At 40.3% G+C, this 14,589-nt stretch overlaps 1 protein-coding gene across 8 annotated transcripts in view; it reads left to right on the top strand.

Moving 5' to 3' along the window:
* herc1 (HECT and RLD domain containing E3 ubiquitin protein ligase family member 1) overlaps positions 1–14,589 on the top strand; it is a 281,806-nt gene that overhangs the window by 226,440 nt on the left and 40,777 nt on the right. For all 8 annotated transcript variants that reach the window (XM_059946004.1, XM_059946010.1, XM_059946008.1 and 5 more), the window contains 9 exons: positions 1,832–1,965; positions 2,094–2,294; positions 4,425–4,555; positions 6,365–6,564; positions 8,856–8,976; positions 10,550–10,696; positions 11,613–11,714; positions 13,418–13,591; positions 13,692–13,985. In XM_059946004.1, the coding sequence (XP_059801987.1) occupies positions 1,832–1,965; positions 2,094–2,294; positions 4,425–4,555; positions 6,365–6,564; positions 8,856–8,976; positions 10,550–10,696; positions 11,613–11,714; positions 13,418–13,591; positions 13,692–13,985 (1,504 nt within the window). The remainder of the gene's footprint in view (positions 1–1,831; positions 1,966–2,093; positions 2,295–4,424; positions 4,556–6,364; positions 6,565–8,855; positions 8,977–10,549; positions 10,697–11,612; positions 11,715–13,417; positions 13,592–13,691; positions 13,986–14,589) is intronic.

The raw sequence follows: 14,589 nt of genomic DNA, 5'->3' as shown, positions 1-14,589 counted from the left end.
AAAAAAACGTTGGGTTTCTTGATGCAGAGTTCTGATTTGAAATATTGAGCATCTCTTTTCCTCCATGATTTGCTGAGTTTTTCCAACCATTTATTCCAGCAATTGCAAGTCTTGTATCTCCTGGAAATAATTTGAATGGCTTTGATGTCAGTGTTATTGGAGTAGCTTGGCATGGCATTTAATTATAGTGGCTTCTATAAAGGCAAGGTCTCAGGAGGAGATGGAGATGAACCATCTCCTGGCACTGTAGATTAATTGAAGATGCCTCAAGCTTGATTTTGTACTTGCGTTCAAGGCTCTGTTGTCATTGAGCACGGGGATTCATGGTATTGCCTCCTTCCTCCTGTTAAGTGTGGGAAAATTAAACCATGTACAGGATGTGTCAGAGCCTGGAGGGCTGTGATCTGATCTGAAAGTTAGCTTGGCTTATAGATATAGCTTCCACTGTTTACCAAGCCTGACATCCCATGTGCATGACAACCTGACTCGGTTGCGGTTCATTTTTAGGTTAGACCAGTGTTGCTGTTTGCAAACTGTTCTCATTGAACCAGATTCAGTCCCATGGCTGAGATTCTCCATTTTTCTACATCCGTGTGCTTAAGAATCTCTGTTGTATCAGCCTCTACCACCACCCTTGGCTGTGTGTTACAGGCGAACAGCCTAGCTCTGTCATCTCCCTTAAACTTTTCTCCACTCACTTTAAACAGATGTCCTCTAGTATTTGTCATATTCTCCCTAGGAAAAAGGTGCTGATTATAAACATTACTGCATTTGTGGATATGATCTGATGAGTATTATAGACATGGAAGTTATTTCCTTATTTCTTAATGAAAGCGAAGCACTTCGACCCCTCAAACATGCTCCATCACTTTATAGTTTCATCCTGATCTGATACGCACAATGACTTCTGGTCACTTCCCCTCCCCCTTGAGAATGCTCTGCAATTGCTCAGACATCCTCAACCCTGACACCAGGGAAGGGAACACACTACCCTAGAATCACCATAGTGTCTGCTCCCCTAACTATCAAGTCTGCCGTCTCTTTAGTTCTCTCTGCCTTCACCCTTCCCTGTAGAGCCTCAGAGATCAGTCCTGGTGCTACAGACCTGGCTGCTGCTACAGCAGCAAACTTCACGGTAAACTTGTTTCCAGGGGAATGGCCAGAGGAGAATCCTGCACTCTCTCCCTACGTTGATAGTCACCCTGCTGCTGTTGAATGGAATATACTAAATGCATTTGAGAAATGTGCAATATTGGCTAGAAAAAGTCTGAATATAGTGAAGGCAGACTGTTCCACAATTTCAAAAAATAACTCGCTAAAGAACAAGGGGTTGGGGGCTGTCAGGTACCTGTGAGGCAAAGGTGTACTGACCCTCTAACTTTTTCCAGCAGTTTTGTTTTAGCCTCTTAAATCCCAGGATTTACAGTCTCTTGTGCCTTCATGTTCTTCAGTAGTCTGTGAGAAGCTCTTCCAGTTTTAACATCTTTCTAAGCACAGTGAGGACTTTGCAGTATGGACTAGTCTGAGTGTGCCTTTGTCAAATCTGCTGTCATTTTTATGTACGTTATGTAATGGATGGACAATACTGGCTGACTTGATAGCTACTTTATTTAAAGATGGAGCACTTTGCTGTGGGTCTGTGGTGATTAGGGTGGGTTTTATCAATACAGTTGTTCCAGCTTGATGGAACTTGAATAAATGTGTTTGTCTAATTACTCTAGCAGAGTCATTACTATCCGACCTTACTCCTATGGGTTATTTTCAGTAAACACAAATAAAGTGCATCGTGACTAGCAAAGGAATGGTGAAAATTGGTTTGTTTTTTAAACAGCGAAGCTACCTCGGAGGATGTGGGCTGCCTGGGATCTCCTTGTGATCCAAATTTGTCTCTTATGTGCTGGAGCATTAGCGGAAAATACATTGCAGCAGCTTTAGAAAAGGTGGTCAACATCTGGCAAGTCACTGGTATGACCTTTCATATCTTCGTAAAGCTTATTGATAAATGTAGTGAAAAATGAAATGGAGCACCACAAGTCTCTACCTACTTTTTCTTAAAGGATGCTCAATGCTGTTAGCTATTTTCTCTTCTGCAGGAGGTAAAGGACTTCTGGATGTGCAGCCACACTGGGTGTCTGCCCTCGCCTGGCCAGTCGAGGGTCCAGTAGCAAGCTGGGCAGGTGACACTTTAGAAGTTCTGCTTGTGGGGCGAATGGATGGATCTCTAGGGCTCATTGAGGTGGTGGATTCCTCTACCATGCACAGACTTGAACTCGAGCATTGCTACAGGAAGGATGGTAAGTGCCCCTTCTGGAATTTTGCCTTGTTTTGTCAGTTATTCCGACTGTCTCTAATTCTGTCCAAACTAGGCTGATGGTCCTGTTCCAGAGTTTTCATATGTAGCCTCAAAATGGACATCCTGTTGAATATTGGCTAATACTTTGGTATTTATTTCTGCCAAATCTCTCTTATTTAGATTTTGTATTAACAGGGCAGGCAAAGTTTAGATTTTAGAAGCAGAGTTTTATATTTATTCATCTCCTATATACAGCTTATCTTACCATCCTTACAAAAACTTCATTTTGCTCAGTCCTGAGCTCTGGCTTTATGCCATTGAAGTCCGGCAAAGACAATTTTACTGGTTTCTCTTGATAAGGGGAACCTTTTGGGGAAAGAGAATTAACAAAGGGCACAAGATCTTAGAATCTCCAAAGCCTCATCTTTGTATCTGTTTCTTCATGAGTGTGGGCTTCATTGTTCAGGTTTTCCTTGGATAGACAACATACGACGTTTTTTAAGGCACTGGTGACAGTAAAAGGTGATGGTTGAGAATATTTGGGTCTCTTTGGTGTTAACACTTCTTTTCAACGATCACACGAATGAACTGTAATTTTACCTTCCTTTTAAAACTCATTCTGATTAGCATTAACATCTCCTAGAGTGGTGGGGTAGAGATATGTCTCTCCCAAAGGAGGTGTCAGGTGTTTCCTTCCCTCCGCTAGCCTGCAGGTCACCCTTGGGCGAGGTGTAGCACCTGCTCAGCCCCCCAGTCAGGGTCATGTGAAGCGGTGGTGGATGGTGCATATCACATGTCCTGGTTTACTGAACTGCTGATGTAGGCAGACAATCTCTCAAGAGCTTTGATAATGGCTGGGGTCACCTATCTTGTAAAAACACTGTCCAGAAAAAGGCAATGGCAGACCATTTCTGTAGAAAAATTTGCCAAGAACAATCATGGTCAAACCTATGATCACTCTTGTCATATGACATGGCACGTGATGAATCACCACATCATTGATCCTGTTGATACTACACTGTCCTCTCTCTATTCCCCTTTGATCCTTTCTGTGCATAAACAATGTTAATTTGACCCTCTGCATTGAGTGATGCTCTACTCTCAACCCCCATTTTTCTTTCAGTCCTCTGCCATGCAGCCCTCCTTTAAGTCACAAGTTTATAATAGAAACTGAGGTGTGAGAACTTGTGCCAGAGCCCTCTCTGAGTCTCATAACACCATCTTTGAAGGGGAAAGGTTATAAAACATGTACAGCTGAAGATACTCCAGGACTATTAGAACAGAACTGGTGACAAGTGCCCAAAGGCCAAGCAGCATCTGGGGAAGAAGTCCGAGTCAGCAGCTCAATTGAAAGACGTTTGTCCAGAGACATCAACCATTTCACTTTTCAGAAATGCTACATTAAGTGAAGAGAGCAGGCAGTGAAATTTAAAATGGGTCATTCAAGTCGTGAGCTAGTCATAACATCGTGTGTTTATAATTATACTCTTCTGTCTGTAAAGTGTCTTCCTCCTGAACAACTACTTGATTAGAGCAGACTTAGACTTTGTTTAGTGGAAATTCATCTAAAAGTGTTCGAAGTAGCCGCTTCCTCCCATGCTATCTCTGTCCAGATAACAGACAGCCTTTGCAATTTTGACTCATGAGTGAGTGAGCTATTTGGGTTGTGAAAGCTGGATTCTATTCCCATTTATGTTGAGGTACACTTATTTTCGGAGTGGTCAAAGAGTTCAAAATCTGTCCAGTATTCACTCACTCTTTACTATCACTGCCCAGGCATTAAAGTTCCAATTTAATGCCTTCATATCTTTTTGGTTTTTTTCCAGCACAGCAGAGGAAGATTTAAGTTTAAAAGAAGCAGTATTGCCAGAAGTTTTCTTTAGCTTGACAACTTGATAAATCTGTTTTATGCTAAGTTGAACTTTTAAGTACTAAGTAAGCAATTGTTTTTGAGGAAAAAATATTGGGCTAATTTCTGAATAATTGTACCTTTCTTGTACATGTTTATAGATTTGCTGCTTTCCATTTAGGAAACAATTTATTATGAAGTCTTGTGGTAGAATGTTTGACAATGATTATCTGTTCTGGTGTATGGGGTGTTTTTTTTACAATTGCTGTTTACTATCTTCAGTTGCTGTAATGGCTATTGCGTGGTATAGTGAAGATAAGCCATTTGCGGTAGGATATGCAGATGGAAAGATGCTGATTGGCACAAAAGAGCCTCTGGAGAAAGGAACGGTTGTTATGATTGATGCACACAAGGTATGTTTAAAAATCCAAGATGCTGACACTGAGCTGTTCCTATACATTACAGTGGGCAACCTTTTCACATCTCTTCCTCTCCCCAACAGTGACCCTCTCAGTAATTAGGATCCGTGACAATTACTTTGATTTGTCCAGATGATTAATGGGTTTCAGTGTGAGACTACACGTGTATTTGTCTAGAGTAAAGTGCAGAATACTTATGTGTCGGTCATGATTTTGCTCTCTCTCCCCCCCCCCCCCCCCCCAGGGGTAATACGTAAAGAGTTAAAGGAAATGTGTTGAACACCTTGGGGTTTGTCCATCTATATCTTTCTAATGGCCAGATGAGGGTCCTGTTTCTAGTAGGTAAACCTGCACGGAAGAATAATTTATCACCTGTGCCAATATCTTAAGAAGAGTTGGGTCAGAAGATTTAAAATATGATATTGGAATGGAGTGGGTTGTTTGCTGTTGCAAGGTGCCTTTGATACTCCAGAGTTTGTAAATTACCCTGGCAATGATGAATGCGGTACGTTGGAGGGCTGGTGGGCAGCTGAAAGCTACAGAAAGCAAAATGCTACCAATGGGGTGTGGCAGTAGGGCTTCGGTTAAATCGAATTACAGTGTATTCCAGGTAATTGGGCCAGCAGTTATTCAGGGCAGCTGCTTATTTGAGACCATTCTTAAAGAACAAAAGCAAATCGAGAAAATAGTCGGGATTCCTTTCGTTTATTTGGGATACTGTGCCACCTTAATGAGACAGCCAACTGTTGCCAAGCATTTTCTAACTAGTGTCAATCACGTGCACGTTGTGTGGCCGTTAGATACTACACCATGCTTCGAGCAAACAGTTTTTAAGTAGCGTCACTTGTCTGTTTGTGTTCAAAAAGTATTGATGTTTGTCACTGATAGTTGTCGAGAAATAGGCAGTAAGGCAATTCAGAACTGTTTTGCTCATTGCGGTTTCAAACATTCAGGCTTGGAGGTATCAGAAATAGCCAGAAGTGAAAATCAAATAGTTTTTAACAAAGTTAAAGTATTGAAGGTATAGTCATAATTTTCAATGTTATCACAAAAGTAGAGATTTGGAGGATATAATCATTGAAAGCATTGTATGAAGGCAGTCCAGTGTCTGTGCTAGGTGCTGCCACTGACTTTGTTCATTTATAGTCAAAGAACATGTCGGTAAGCACTGAGTGAACTCTACCATCATTAACTATTAGCTAATATTAAGCCAGCCAGTAATATTAAATAGGATACCAAAAGCTGTCACACGAGACTGCTTAACAAGCTACAAGCACATGATATTACAGGAAGGATACTAGCATGGATAAAATAAAGCAATAGTTGATTGGTAGGAGGCAAAGAATGGGAATGAAGAGAGCCTTGATGGTTTCTTAGTACCTCAAGTTCAAATTTATTGTCATTCAAACATACACATGTATACCACCAAACGAGACAACCAAGGTGCACATCACATTGCATATAACTTGCACACATAACACATATAGTTATATTACCACAAACAATAAGGTGCATATACTATACAAATTAAAAAGTAAACGGTATAATGCTACTGGCGCTATATATGTGATTAGACCCCCGGGGGGGAAGCTGTTTCCCATCCAAACAGTTCTGTGCAATTATTTAGTATTATCATAAAAGGCTACTGTGCAAAGATCTATGGTATCAATAGCAAGATCATTAGAGTACTGTCATACATTTGCAGACCTTTATATAAAAAGGTTAAGTAAAATTGTATGTCTTTGCAAGTAGCAGAATGTAACCCTCGTTATGTATTCTTTTTCTCTTTCCTCTGTGCTCTAGGAAAGTATCACTTGTATGAAGTGGGATCCATTAGGGCAGTTGCTTATGAGCTGTGCCAAAGAAACCACCATCAAATTGTGGAGCTTTATAGATGGCAGCTGGCATTGTCTACACAAGCTTTCTCATCCAGCATTGGTGAATACTGTCGCCTGGTGCAGTCATCTAGGAAAAGGAGTCGAATTGCGGCTCATGTTGGCCAGGTAGATATAAAGGTCTACACTTTCAAAACATCTATTGTTCCTGAAAATCCTTTGTTATTTCCATTGATTCAACATTCACTCAGACATTTAAGCTCAGGATATTATTATGAAATGAACTCTTTACCAAATCATGTTACACTTTGCCATCCAGCTATCATTTACTGCAGGTTGACCTTCTATAATCCAGCACCATTGGGATCTGAGGAGTGCTGGATTAGTGAAAATGCTGAATTACGGAAGGATCACATTAAGCAATAGCTAACCGCCTCATCATACCTTTAAAATATCATGTAAATCAGTACAAGCTAGATAATAATGAAACAGAAATATTAAGTGAGTAGCAAGTGAAATTTTAATGAAGTAATACACTGTACACAGATAAAATAATGGGTGTACAGGTAAATGTACAGGAATTAACTTATACAGAACAGTTGAGCACTTTCGCTTCTAAAGTGAGACATTTTAGGCAAAGTTACATGTTTGCAAGTGTGGGGTTGTCAGGATCACCAACATCTTCGTCTTGAAAAATGAGTGAAACATCAGGAACTGGTGCTGAAACTGGCACAACAGTTTCTTCAAAAACCGTTGATGGTGGCAGCACATCTGGGCAATCAGAAGCAGAAGTCGGAGAAAGGAGGTCTTCTATACGTTACATTTCACGCGACCGCCAGGTGGCCGGGGATTTGGTGCTGGGCTCTACCCTCTTCACTGGCAGTTACTGAGAGAATCCTCGTTAGCTTCTTTTCTGCCACTTAGTAAAATGCTTAAATTCAGTGGGTCGCCATGTCTGATCTGAGGTCGTAGGCAGAAGAGAACGGAGTGACACCAGAGGGCAGTGTGTCACTGCCGGCAGGCGGGCGAGAAGGCAGACCAACCCAGCACGCGCTAGCTCCGCCACTGGTGGGTGAGACGGGCGGGCCGCCAAGCAAATGATATTAATAAATGCAGGAAAAGAAGCAGGTATCGCCTGTTTGTGCTTACAAGAGCGCGCCAACACGTGTACAGATCTAGCACAACCAAAACAATGCGCAGCAGATTGGTACAGTGGCCCAGGAAATTTGAAATTACAGTTGCACAGAAAATTTGAAATCAGTGCCAGATTATCGAAGGAACCGGATTACAGGTAGTTGGATTATTGAAGGTTGACTGTACTTAATGTTAATTACTGGACTTCCTTTAAACATATTTTCAAACCAACCTGTGTACATGATATTGGTTGTATGCTGCTGAACTGTTGTGTTGTTCCAAATAACACACACAAAATGCTGGAGGAACTCGGGCAGTCAGGCAGCATCTATGGAATGAATAAACATGAGTCCTGAGAAAGATTCCTGACCCAAAACGTTAACTGTGTATTTGTTTCCAGCACTTTGTGTTGCTCTGGATTTCCAGCATCTGGAAAATCTCATATGTTTATACTGTTCCAGTTAAGTTGTCTTGTAAGTCACAATTATTCTAGGAAAGGAAAGAAAAGTTAGTCTTCCAAGAGACTTTTGGAATACCCTCCAAGAAAATCTTTGCAACTGGGATTTATGAACTTCAAACAGCGAAAGGGAAGGAAGTAGGGGATACTGGTGAGAGTCAAGTCAAGTCAATTTTTATTGTCATTTCGACCATAACTGCTGGTACAGTACACAGTAAAAATGAGACAATGTTTTTCAGGACCATGGTGTTACATAACACGGTATAGAAACTACATTAGACTACGGACCTACCCAGGACTGCATAAAGTGCACAAAACAGTACAGGCATTACAATAAATAATAAGCAAGACAATAAGGCAGTAAGGTGTCAGTCCAGGCTCTGGGTATTGAGGAGTCTGATAGCTTGGGAGAAGAAACTGTTACATAGTCTGGTCGTGAGAGCCCAAATGCTTCGGTGCCTTTTCCCAGACAGCAGGAGGGAGAAGCGTTTGTATGAGAGGAGAGAATTATGGTGAAGAAGACATTGAATGGATCACTCTTGGGTCTCTAATGAGTTCTCTCTTATTCCTGGTAAATACAGATAACTAATCTCACTGCAGGGCAATTAAGTTCCTAAGTGGTACTGAACAAAGTGGAGATGGTATGGCAGCACTAAGCAAGTTTTCAAAGTCATGCAAATAGAATTATAGCCTTTACATCTGGGTTGGCAAATGCATAATAAAAGAATTGTTTACTTACTGTGAGATCTCTGTCTCTCCCTTTATTTTTTCTTTCTCTTTTTGTTATGTTCTGTCTTTCTCTCCCTCTCTCTCTTTCACTTTCACTTTCTCTTTCTCACTTTCGCTCTTTCTCTCTCTCATTCTCTAGTGGGTGTCAGAATGGCTTGGTGTGTGTCTGGACAGTTCCACAGGATGCCTCCAAAATATCACAGTCCACTTCCAGCAGCTCTGATGAATGGTGGGAACAAGGAGCCACGAGCCAGATAAAGGTGAACTGTTGTTAATATTTACAGAACTTAATGGATTTGTCCTATTAGTAAAGGGTTAGTGTTGGGATACTGATGTTATATCGGTCTAATCATGTCCCAGTTTTCCAAAGTTTTCAAAGAGGTATTTTTTATTTATTTTGAGGAGATTTGATTTGAATGAAAATGGTTTAATGGGAAATCTAGAAATAATGGTGCATAGTTCCCTGAAGGTGGAATCTCATGTGGGTAGGGTGATGAAGAAAGCTTTTGGTATGCTAGCCTTTATAAATCAGAGCATTGAGTTTAGGAGTTGGGATGTAATGTTAAAATTGTACAAGGCATTGGTGAGGCCAAATTTGGAGTATTGTGTACAGTTCTGGTCACCGAATTATAGGAAAGGTGTCAACAAAATAGAGAAAATACAGAGGAGATTTACTAGAATGTTACCTGGGTTTCAGCACCTAAGTTACAGAGAAAGGTTAAACAAATTCGCTCTTTATTCTTTGGAGCGTAGAAGGTTGAGAGGGACTTGATAGAGGAATTTAAAATTATGAGGGGGATAGATAGAGTTGACGTGGATAGGCTTTTTCCATTGAGAGTAGGGGAGATTCAAACAAGAGGACATGAGTTGAGAGTTGGGGAGGCAACGGTTTAGGGGTTACACGAGGGGGGACTTCTTTGCTCAGAGAGTGGTAGCTGTGTGGAATGAGCTTCCAGTAGAAGTGGTAGAGGCAGGTTTGGTATTGTCATTTAAAAAAAATTGGATAGGTATATAGATGGGAAAGGATTGGAGGGTTATGGGCTGAGTGCAGGTTGGTGAGACTAGGTGAGAGTAAGCATTCAGCATGGACTAGAAAGGCCAAGATGGCCTGTTTCCGTGCTGTAATTGTTATATGGTTATATGAGAGGGGGAGGTTGATTTTCTAATTTAAACTTGTCTAATTAAAATCATTTAGACAGGTTCACTGTCTCTGTAAATCAACAGGACCTGTCATCTGGATCACAGAGAGCACGTGGCTAAAGTTGCTGTGCTCCTTGTGATCACATTTTTAATTCTAGCCAGAATGGAGAGATTGTTGTCACTTTCCCACCTAGGCTCCACCAGATTGGTAAATGTTCATCTCACGGTGAGGACCTGGAAAAACATTTTTCTCCCATCTGGTTCTAAATGTGAGCCTGTGGAGATTGGTGCATAGAAATGTCATTCCAGGTCCTAGAAGGAAAATGTTGATCCCTTTCACCATTCAGTTCCTTCACACCACCCACTAACTATTGTGTATAATCCCAGTAGAGCCTATGATGTATTAATGAGGCCTTAAAATTAACAAAACCCAGCTTTATTTCTGCTGTAAGAAAAACGTTTCCCAGTTTCCTTTTCACCCACCATTCAGAACTCCAACTATGTCTTCGTATCAAGATTTTAAAATGGTTTGATTTCTTATACCCAGATTGTTTCTTAATATCTCTCTGAAGCACATTAATTTCTATGATACCCATAACTCTTGAGTAGAACGTTGGCATTGTGATTGTAAAAGTTTTCTGTAAAACTTTATTTAGTATTGACTGCCAATATTTTATTTAATGGAATTTGAAGAGTGGATACAAGAAAGCCGAGGAGGCAATATGCATCTTTCAGCTGAAGGGACACATCACTCCAGTGAGAAGTGTTTGCTTTAACCCTGATGGGCTGGTCTTGGTATCAGGAGGACTTGGTGGGCTGATGAACGTTTGGTCACTAAGGGTAAGAAATTAGATTGTCATGTGGTTTTTGTAATTCACAAAATATTTTAAACCATTTTGTGCAAAGGAAGACTTGCTTTGCAAATAATCAATTCATGTTCAGAAATTAATTTTATTACTAACTTTATAAATGTGTTTATTCTGTTGAAATGTATTTACTTTTGTTTATTTGAAATTAACTTGCATGTCTGTTTTGGTTTCAGTCATGATTTAGTTGGTTGCACTCTTATTTTGGGTCAGAAATTTAGTCAGAGACTTGGGAACAAGAGAGTAATTCTCCCTGATATACAACCAACATTTATCACTTAAACATCTTCACTAAAAATAGGCCATTATCACTTCGATACTAGTGGGAGTTTACATGTGAATTCATTAGCTGTAGCGTCCTGATAGCAACGAAGACAATTTATAAATGCAAGTTTTAATGTCTTTAAACCAAAATCTGAATGTTTATGCCTTTCTTTTTGATATTTTTTCTCTTTACCTCCAGCCACCATATCTCCCTATCTCCTTTCCTCCTACCTTTACTTCCTTTCTCCCAACTGTGTGTCAAAGTGTCAAATTGTTTACCTGAGTCAATAATTACATTCATGCTTTTTATAATTTCTTTCAGATACAGGCCTTTCAAATTAATGAACATTTTGTTCTCCTAGTGTTTGGCTGACCCCAGGGTTCCAGCCTCTGCTACTTCCTTTACTGGTTATCTGTGGAAATTCACAGCTTGTAGATGATGTGTGAAAAGCAGTTCTGATTTTTGTGGCTAATTTTGGTGGTTACAATTAATTTTAACCACGGATTGATGCCTCCCCTACAGTTTTGCTAATTTAAAATTAGAGCAGAAAATGCTGTAAGTGCTTGACGTCAGTTAATGTTCCTATCTGGACTTTTACTCATTTATTTGTTCCTGTCCCTGACAGGATGGCAGTGTATTACAGAGTGTGGTGATAGGATCTGGTGCTATTCAGAACATAGCCTGGATCCCTGATATTGGTGTTGCGTCATGCTCCAGTAGATCAAAGGTAAGATCTAAAATCCGGCTGGCATTGAAATGTTATATGAAAAATCTTTATAGTCAGCATTGTACTTCATTAAGTCCGCTTGTTCGAAGTGACAGTGATAACTGTACTAAATGTTCCTCAAGTATTCATCGTTATCTTGAGACAAGATAAAGGCATGGTCAAAGTCATTGCAACTTTCATGTTTGCAGATTTGTATTTCTGTTAGTTCAGACCACTGAAAAATGCTTCAACATTTATACCCAACAAGTGGGTGAGCCCTGCTGTGAAATTGTTCTTGTAGAGTACAACTGGATTTGCATACTCCCTGCTCCGCCTCATTGTCATATTACAATTGGACATTTAAGATAGAACAAAGATAATACTTTCAAAGTTGTCAGCTCCAGAAAGAAAAAGCTGTATTAGCAACATGCAGTAATAAGCAGGTCATTAATATGCTGTTAATATTTAACTAGTTCTTATGTACTTTTACAATATATTGTCCATCATGCAGTAAAGCAAGTTGAACATTCAATAATATACCTAAGCAGTTTAACTGTGTTAGGTTTTAGTTTTGCTTATGATTCCCATGGACCACACTTTCTAGCCTCTTTAAGCAGTGATGCTGCCTGGTTGTGGGGTCATCAAAAAGAGACTTGGAACATGGAAAGGCTTGAGGACTTGGTGTGAATTTGTAGGCCATATTTGAAGGAAATGAGAAGATGTGGTGAATGATGACTGGAAGAATGAGTGGTGACTTAAGGCATTTGTTCAGTGTAAACCATTCAATGAGAGTAAAGGCAGTAGAAAATTTGAAACCAATAATGTTAGTACCTTGAAGGTATCAAGGTTGAATCCTATGAATAACTAATAACTGATTACATTATTAAAGATAAATGTTTAACATTAGGCATGCTTAGGCTTACTCTACAAGAGAAAATTACTTTGCGGTTAGAGCTAATAAGGTAACCAGTTGTTGACTTCACTGATAGAGCAGCTTAATGAAGTTAACCTTGTGGTTAGCAAAGTTCGCATGCAAAAAAAGCAGTCAAGCTTGCTATAATCCTGATGTGGCACGTACACATTAACATTTCGATAAAAACAGTGCCCATTGGAATTAACTGCAGCCGTAATGAGATCTCATCTGTGATCTTCAATGAACCAGAACTGCCATTTAAACTCTCTTAAAGGTAAACATTCAGTAAGTAGAATAATGCGCCAAATTTTAAGCTTCTGGGGGGTAAAATAAATTTGTGTCTATTCACATCCTTGAGAAGCAACCAATACCACCCCATCCCAAGTATCATGTGGTAACCATGGAAGCAAACTTGGACAAAATTAGCACAGATTCTGAGAGAAATGATCAGTTAATATTTGTTGATAAATATGGATAGGACAGCATTGCTGTCTCCAGATAGCATCACGTGTGTCTTGTGTAAACGATGGCACTTTCAGCATTAGTTATTCACCCAGCTTGCTCAAATCTCCAGAAGGGTTAATGTACAATAAACCAAACATTCACTTCAGGAGTTGTTGGACCAAGTACATGAGAATCAAAACCACTTGAAAGAGATTGTTGTTGAATTTCTAGAAGTTAAATATTAAATGATGAAATTTGCCCAAGCACCTGGTGTCACTTGTGAAAGTTTTGATTGATTAACAAAATGTGGTTACTTGAACTTTTTAAAATGCATCATAATGATTATGACTTTGTTTTGATTGACTAGGATGTGTTGGTGGTAAACTGCACCAATGAGTGGATCACTGGTAACCACATTTTAGCCACATGTAGAACTTCACTGAAAAAACAAGGAGTTATTGGACTAAACATGGCACCGTGCATGAGGACCTTTCTGGAAAGGTTGCCAATCATGTTACAGGAGCAGTATGCATATGAAAAGGTAGTAAAACCAACAAGATTGGAACAGGACTGGTATTGTGTATCAAAATATTTAAAACAGCAGAATTATTTTTAACAACTGGTTTGTTTTTGCTTTTTAGCCTCATGTTATTTGTGGAGACCAACTTGTGCATAGTCCATATATGCAGTGTTTAGCTTCATTAGCAGTGGGCCTTCAACTAGATCAACTCTTGTGTAATCCACCAATACCACCCCATCATTCTGGTTGTCCGCCTGACCCTTCCACCTGGAACTCCTCTGAATGGTCCTGGTTGGAATGTTTCTCCACCACAATTAAGGCTGCGGAGGCCTTAGCAAGAGGAGCACCGTTACCAGAATGCTTCACTGTTCCAGACCTAGAACCTGTACCAGCAGAGGAGCTGGCTCATGTGATGGTAAGATACTTCGCTCCTTAACTCCTGCAGATGCTGGAAATCTTGAGTAACACACAAATGCTGGAGGAGCTCAGCAAGTCGAGCAGCGCCTATGGAGGGGAATAAACAGTTGATGTTTTGGGCTGAGATCCTTCCATCAGGACTGGAGAGGAAAGGGGCAGAAGCCAGATTAAGGAAGTGTGGGGGAGGAAGGAAGGAAGGAGTGGAAGCTGGCAGGTGATAGGTAAGGAGGGAAGGGTGGGGGAGGGGAGATGAAGTATGAAGCTGGGAGGTAATAGGTGGAAGAGGTGAAGGCCTGAAGAAGAAGAAATCTAATAGGAGAGGACAGTGGACATGAATAAAGGAAAGGAGGGGAACCAGAGGGAGGTGATGAGCAAGTAAAGAGAAACCAAGGGATGAGTGTGAAACCAGAATGGGGAATGGAAAAAGAGGGAAGCATTTACAGGAATTTAGAGATTGCCATCAAGTTGGAGGCTACCCAGGTAGAACTATGTGTAGCTGCTCCTCCAATCTAGGTTTTGCTTCATCCATTTTCAGATGTGTCAGAATGGGAATGAGAAGTGACGTTGAAATGGATAGCCATGGGGAGATCTTGCCTTTTGCA

This window comes from Hypanus sabinus, chromosome 21 (assembly GCF_030144855.1).
Source record: "Hypanus sabinus isolate sHypSab1 chromosome 21, sHypSab1.hap1, whole genome shotgun sequence".
Classification (NCBI taxonomy): Eukaryota; Metazoa; Chordata; class Chondrichthyes; order Myliobatiformes; family Dasyatidae; genus Hypanus; species Hypanus sabinus.
This window is presented reverse-complemented; position numbering and strand designations above follow the sequence as displayed.